General features: G+C 36.1%; 1 protein-coding gene across 2 annotated transcripts in view; it reads left to right on the forward strand.

Moving 5' to 3' along the window:
- The window catches only part of LOC137293758 (sodium/calcium exchanger 3-like), a 100,678-nt gene that overhangs the window by 87,551 nt on the left and 6,124 nt on the right, over positions 1 to 7,003 (forward strand). Inside the window, exons 5-7 of one of the 2 annotated variants that reach the window (XM_067824471.1) lie at positions 3,154 to 3,165; positions 4,253 to 4,369; positions 6,532 to 6,690. In XM_067824471.1, the coding sequence (XP_067680572.1) occupies positions 3,154 to 3,165; positions 4,253 to 4,369; positions 6,532 to 6,690 (288 nt within the window). The remainder of the gene's footprint in view (positions 1 to 3,153; positions 3,166 to 4,252; positions 4,370 to 6,531; positions 6,691 to 7,003) is intronic. The other variant, XM_067824472.1, reaches the window with a different exon arrangement.

Genomic DNA, 7,003 nt, shown 5'->3' on the forward strand with positions numbered 1-7,003 from the left:
GTTATCAATAGAGGTAAACATTTGAAGAAGTTCATGTTGTGTTATAGTATAAGCTAGGAGTGAGTGCATTTGTGAACAATTTTGGTTTGAACAGAAAAGAAAGCGAAAACCGAGATGTGTAAAGGTGGGTATGCTGCCAAGTCACTGCAATGTGTGTATTATGTATTCATATATAAATGTATGTATACTGGATTATGTACCAGAAACTGTCAGTGCCAGAATTATGTACATAGATGTAGGTAGATATTGGAACTACATAGAATACATGGCAGAAGTTCAGTTGAGTATTGTCAGTGTCTTGTCATTTTATGAATATACACAAAATCCTGTACTGATGACACATTCACATATGTGAGCTTGGCAACACACAACTATGCTGTGTGTTGCTATAAACCCAATCATTACAGATGTGCTTGAGCTCTGTTGTGTTTGGCAACAGAGCAAACCTGGTGTATCAACCCCACACAAACCATAAGACCCTGAAAGTCCCATTTTATAGTGTGTGCTCAAATATTTTGTTTAATCCCGGAAAAATATTATGTCTAATCCTTATTGCAATATGACCATTGTATTTTGTTCCAAACACATCCCTTCCGCTTTCCCTGTTTTAGGACCCATATGTCCTCAACACCTCACATTTACCCTTGTGAATCATCACTGCATGTATCTGTCCATCACATCATTTATAGTTTTCACTCAGAATAGAAATTCTGTAAGCAGTTGAGACAGTGGAAATCCACAGAATTTATTATGAAGTTTCAATAGCTATCACCTACACAGTAGCGCTAGAATTAGATGTAGTGTGTAGAAACAATTTTAATGCACAGTAAGGATTGCTGACACAGCACTTTCTTATTAGGTATGGATTCAGAATATGAGACTGGTAAGTCGAAACATGGGTAGGTAGAGATATATTTCGTCTAAGTGCATATTGCATAGAAAAAGTTCAAATATGTTTTGCTATTTGGTACGTTAATGAGATCATTTCTTTACTAACAAACAGCTATGGTGTTATTAACGTTACTGAATCATGGGTGGCCTATTTATTTTCATTAGGTCTCTCTAATTACTACTGACATTTTTCATGTGCTCTGATTCAAATGTCAAAATTAATTGCTTTCATGGGGATTTCTCATGTTATATTTAGGCTACATTGGAAACTTTTACACATGCTGTTTTCAAAACACCTCCAGAATAGCAACCCATCATAGAATCAAATAGATATTATGTCAAAGAACATATGATACATATTGGAGCACATGAACAGAATGTGTCAACCTCTGACAGTGAAGCTATTCTAAAGTCCTTTGATATCATCTAACCAATTCCTTTCCCTCTAACTGCCATATTCTGTCTACTACAAATATTGATATTATGGCAAAAGATTTTTGTCAGTGATATTCCTTTCTAGCTGCTTTAAGTGTTTAATCATTGATGCATTTTGGTAGGAGTTATGTTATTTGGAAAGTGCATGTAGGGACTCAGCTATACACGGTGCACTGCTTGTTACCCATGGGATGAAAATTATTATGCGAGAAGTACTGATTGTGTGACAGTGTTGCATATTCTGTCTGAAAGATAAAATAAAACTACAAAATACTTGACCTATGGCAACCTAAACAGGTACAATGATCAAATGATTCAGGTAAAAGGTGAGCTGCAGAACATCATACCTTTATTATTGTGTGCCTCGATATACTGATATTGAATAATTCTCACATGCAAGCTTAAGCTACCCCTCAGTACGATATTTCCATCCCTAGGGAGAAGATCAGCATGCCACTACCATAAATGTGTGTAGCTAGTTGTGGCACTGTGACTTCCCTGGATGTTGTATTTGCCAGCTGAAACAGTTCTACACATGTTTTGTTACACATCCTTTGTACATACATTCTTTGTTTTGTTCATTCTGATAAAGTGATACATATAATTTTTTATGAATTTGTTGTATCAAATGGGAAATTCATACAAGTTTAATTTGAAGAATGATGACAATTTTTATGGATATCTGACTTCTTTTATTCTGTGAAGCCATCTTTTCGACATAGATTCTAATGTTGTTATGAAGCATCACTTGCATCAGCTCAACATCTAAAAAGCAAATCAAAGTTTAATGTAGAGAATATTATTGAACAGTGATTCCTTTGCCAGTTGCTCACTGGTGATATTTCTATGAAAATATGTATTCCTCATGTAAACCAATGTACTGCCAGGAATGGTTTTGTTTCACATGTCCCATTTCATCAGCAGTGTGAATTCAATAAGAACACTAATTCAAGGCTTAATCAGGACTTCTGTAGGGCAAGTAGTATCTCTAAAAATGTACAAACATGTCACTATAAGACTAAGTGCATTTTACCCAACTGACAGTAATATTAATACCATACCGTAGGGTATGAGACCAGGTGTTATTCTGAACTGATTCCACCCCAGTAATTCATAGATTGAGTTATGTTGGTTTCACAGGGTAGTTTTGTGCTCTGATTGTCTGGCCAAGGCCCTGCTTGTAGAGGAACATGGGGACATTGGTGTGAGAATAGGATCTGCATAGATGTGATGGGTCTATTGTCAGTGTCCCAGAGTAAGCCTTGAACTCCCTGTGAGCTAGCTATCCTCATATAATCCACCAAGGTCGTTTTGTATTGTCAGGCATTTCATCGATCTATAGACAGTAGGCAGAGTGTCTGGTGTACTCATATATAACCACTGTAGTTTCATGTTTGTGTTGAATGTTGTAAAAGTGGAAGCTGAAAAATAATTATATCACTCAAATTATGTTATGTCACAGAAGATGCTCAAAAACAATAATAAATCACTCCAAGTTATCTTTTCTGTACATTTTCACATGCATGACCCATGCAGTGCTTTTCATTCCACACCATATATACAACTGACTAAGAATATCTGTGGTAATTAATGATGTGATAGTTATGTGATAATTATGGCTGCCTTTTAACCATGGCGGAAATACCACTTTCTGATGCTGAAGCAGGATTTAAAGGAAGTCTTTGAAAACATTGTTAAAGTGATCTATTACTCATTCACTAAGTATTATCATGCATTGAAGTAATAAAGAAATTGTATATAAACTGACTAAATTTGTGCCTGTTTTTCTCTCTCTCCATTCTTTACTGGTGCGCTCCTATCTCTTAGTAGGACAGCTTGGTAAGTCCTGAAACAGTGACAAGCTCACCAAACAATTTAGATGCTGAAATATTTGGTTGCAGTTTTTATTTTCTTTCGATATCAACCCTGATTCAGGTTACTCTATTTCTGTTTATAGTTTTAATAGATATAGCTGAGGAGTGTATTGATTTCATTCTAGGAACATATTAATATTTTAGAAACATGCCAAGTTTTTTACGTGTGACATGTAGTCAGTGCTTCTTTCTCGAAGAGGTAGTTTGTATGTCTTTCTATGACTGAAGCTTTACACTCTTTCTCTCCCTCTCTGGTACTAAGAAGTAATACATCTACACATCTTTCTTCTGTTTCAAAGAAGTCCCCAATCTACTCATATCCTTTCCTTCTGTGTGTTTTTTATATCAATCGTGTCAGTTTGATAGTTTCTGTGTCAGTTCTGTAGTGCAGTATAACTTCATTTACTGAACATGGTTTGTGCATTCGTATCAGCCATTTTATTATAAATAAAGAAATGGAGGAAAAGCTGACGGTGTAAATGCCATACACATTTTCCCTAAAGAATCAATAAACATTAAATATGCATACCATTACAGGACATGCTGTTTCTGAGGTTGCTCTGGATATGATGGTCTATTTCAATTTGTTCTTTGTGCTGTATCTAAATTTGTGAAAAGCAGTCTGAAGCCAGTAAGATATATAACATGACTGTATCCTTTACATGTTACATGTTCATTACTTGAATTTACATGGGGATTTGTAGCACTTATGGAGATGAAAGTATACATTTTATATTGTTTTCCATGAAAACATGCACAGTTTCTTCTTTGAAATAGGATAATATTTATTGTTGATATTCTATTATATTGTTATTAAATATGAGTACATGTATTTAGTAACTCCAAGATGCACCAGCAAGCAAGTATTGCTCTGGTTAGCTATGGTATACAGATGGGAACTGAACATGAAGACTACAGGAAGCAATCCTCTGAAGCTGAAACCACCAAACTGATTGTATTTTTTCATTGTGTCTGTAATAATTAATGTGGCACTTGCCTAAGCACAGTTTGCTGATGTGACAGTCTTTGACTTGTGTATGTTGTGTCATCAGGTGATGAAGATGAGTCCGATGAAGACGCTGAGGAGAAGTTGCCAAGTTGTATGGACTATGTCATGCACTTCCTCACCCTCTTTTGGAAGGTCCTGTTTGCATGTGTGCCACCCACGGGTATGTCAAGTGTCTGTATTAAGCAAATAATGTATGTCATATGTGTCTGGCGTTACTACCAGTAATGGTATACATATATCGCATTGTGTCTGAAGGTCCAACCATGTCATGTTCTGTCTGAAGGTCCAACTATGTTACATTGTGGGTACAATTATGTCATGTTGTATCTGAAGTTACAACTGTGTCACATTGTGTTTGGACCGACAGCTATGTTACAATGTTTCTGGAGCTACAACTGTGTCACATTGTGTCTCATGTTACAACTTCTAGTCAGATGTGATTATGTACACATTGCCTTTATGTAGCTGGAATAATGCAACGATGTAACAATAACAGAGTTGCAACAATGTGTATTCAGCTCATCTATAACTGTATCTGCTATTACATTATGCAACAGTTTATCCACTGTAATTGTAAATGTCATTGTCTTGTTTTTTGCACAGTAAGTTTCCATTAACTTATGCACTGTGTGAACTCAGTGCTTAAGGTATATGTTTTGTGCACTGTTCATGAAAACAAGGTATTTGAAATGGCCTATGAATATCATGCCGAGAATGGCAGAGGTCCTCAGTAATCAGACAGTGGACAAATGTCATGGTTTGACATCGTGATTCAGCTGGTAGCTTTTACTCCCTACTGTTCTGGTACAATATGCATATTAATTAGTCTGTGCAAATATAGAATAATGATGGCACCATATCTTATGTTAGCTTTACTGCAGGAACTAAATACATCATGAGCCCAACCCATCCTTTTATAAATGCAGTAATGGACTACCATGAAATTGACAGCTATTCATAGATCAGATAATGAGACATCATAAAGCTAAATATAGTCAGTAGAAGCTGCTGTAGGAAGACCACGCCTTGACAACGGATAGTTAAATAATTTAGAATGGATTTGATAATGATTGTTATGCTTATAGCACTGGGCGTTATATACTTTAATGCCTTGGAAATTGCGCAAGTACATGAGATAATCTTGGGCAATGTATTGCAAAAGTTCCTTTGCACTAACTAATGTATGCGTTCATACATACATGCGGGTGTGCATGCATACATGCAGGTGCATATACTAGGGATGACTATTGAAGGGGATACATCTATCAACTATTGTGATAGCAATGGTCTGTTGCAGCCAACTCTTGCAATACAATTGCAACAGTTGTTTTTCTCCTTGAATTGCCCCATTTGAAGTAATGTTCCTATTAATGTATAGTTTATATGAAATACTGAAGTAGTTTCAGTGTCTTTCAATAACTGGTAAGAAACTTGACACTGAGATCAAGTTTGTTTTGGAGGTACCAGGGGCAGATAACTCTTAATCAAAGTAAACAAATTTGGTTCTTCTTGTATTTTGTGCTGTGCATTTTATCAACGAAAGTCAATTTACTTATTGTCGATAGTCGCACATACTGTCAGTGCATTGATAGTTTATTGTTTCTACAACAATACTATCTACAGTCAACATCGGAGACTCAAGAATTGCAGTCCATTGACAGTAGGATGCATCGTTACAGCCCTAAAATATAAACTGGTAAAAACAAAGGAACTTTCCAATACATTGCACAAGACTATATCTATAGGAAGCTAGTATGTTCTTTGACATGTGCATAACTGGTTGCTATGTATCTTGACACGCTCTTTCATTTAATGAACAACGTAATAACAAGGTCTATCACATTCATGGTTTTTATGTACAAATTTGGAGAGTGGGTCTTTGGGTTTCATAGTCAGTCTGTAGCTAACTGTTTTTTTTCTGCACATCACAAGATCACCCCTGAAATGAATGAAGTGCTTCACAATGTCTTAGTAATTTGGCCAACATGTTGTAGCTGTACACTCATGCAAATTTCAAGGATTTAGAAGTCATTAGCACAATGCAGTTTATTCAGATCTGTGTTAGGATAATTATTGAGTATATTGTTGATATAATTTAATTGTCCACCTTGTAGAGATTAGCTGTGCTTGGGTCCAGCAAACCATGTCAAGTACATGTAGTTTTACATGTACCACACCGCATCTGGTGGTCAAACCCTAACATTCAGTCACCTTGCATGGGTGCAATGTAAATGTTTATTGTCAAGAATACCTACTAGAAAATCAACTTTTTATGAATCTTGGTTTTACATTAATTATGTGCATGTTGCTTTTTTGTTTCAGATTACTGGGGAGGCTGGGCTTGTTTCCTTGTTTCCATTATTGTTATTGGATTTCTGACTGCAATCATTGGAGATCTGGCCTCTAGTTTCGGCTGCACCGTGGGTCTAAAGGATTCAGTGACTGCTATCTCCTTTGTTGCTCTTGGCACTAGTGTACCTGGTAAGAGATTAGGTTTACCTGGTAAGAGATTAGGTACACCTGGGAAGAGGTTAGCTTTCTGTCACCAAGTATGGTAATTGTACTTGATGAGTTAAACCACATAATGGGGAAAACTGATATAATCCTGTAATAGTATGTGTGTAAGTGTGCTGGGTTGGAAGAATGCTTGGTTATAGTGCTGCCCACTGAGATACGATCATACAGTACATGTGGAAAAAAAGTGTTTGCTTGTGCCTGCAAAAATATATTAAATTTTGAAAGAATTAATAATCATTTTACTGTGAGTACACTAACTATGGTTTCCATATTCCAG

This window comes from Haliotis asinina, chromosome 8, assembly GCF_037392515.1.
Source record: "Haliotis asinina isolate JCU_RB_2024 chromosome 8, JCU_Hal_asi_v2, whole genome shotgun sequence".
NCBI classification, from domain to species: Eukaryota; Metazoa; Mollusca; class Gastropoda; order Lepetellida; family Haliotidae; genus Haliotis; species Haliotis asinina.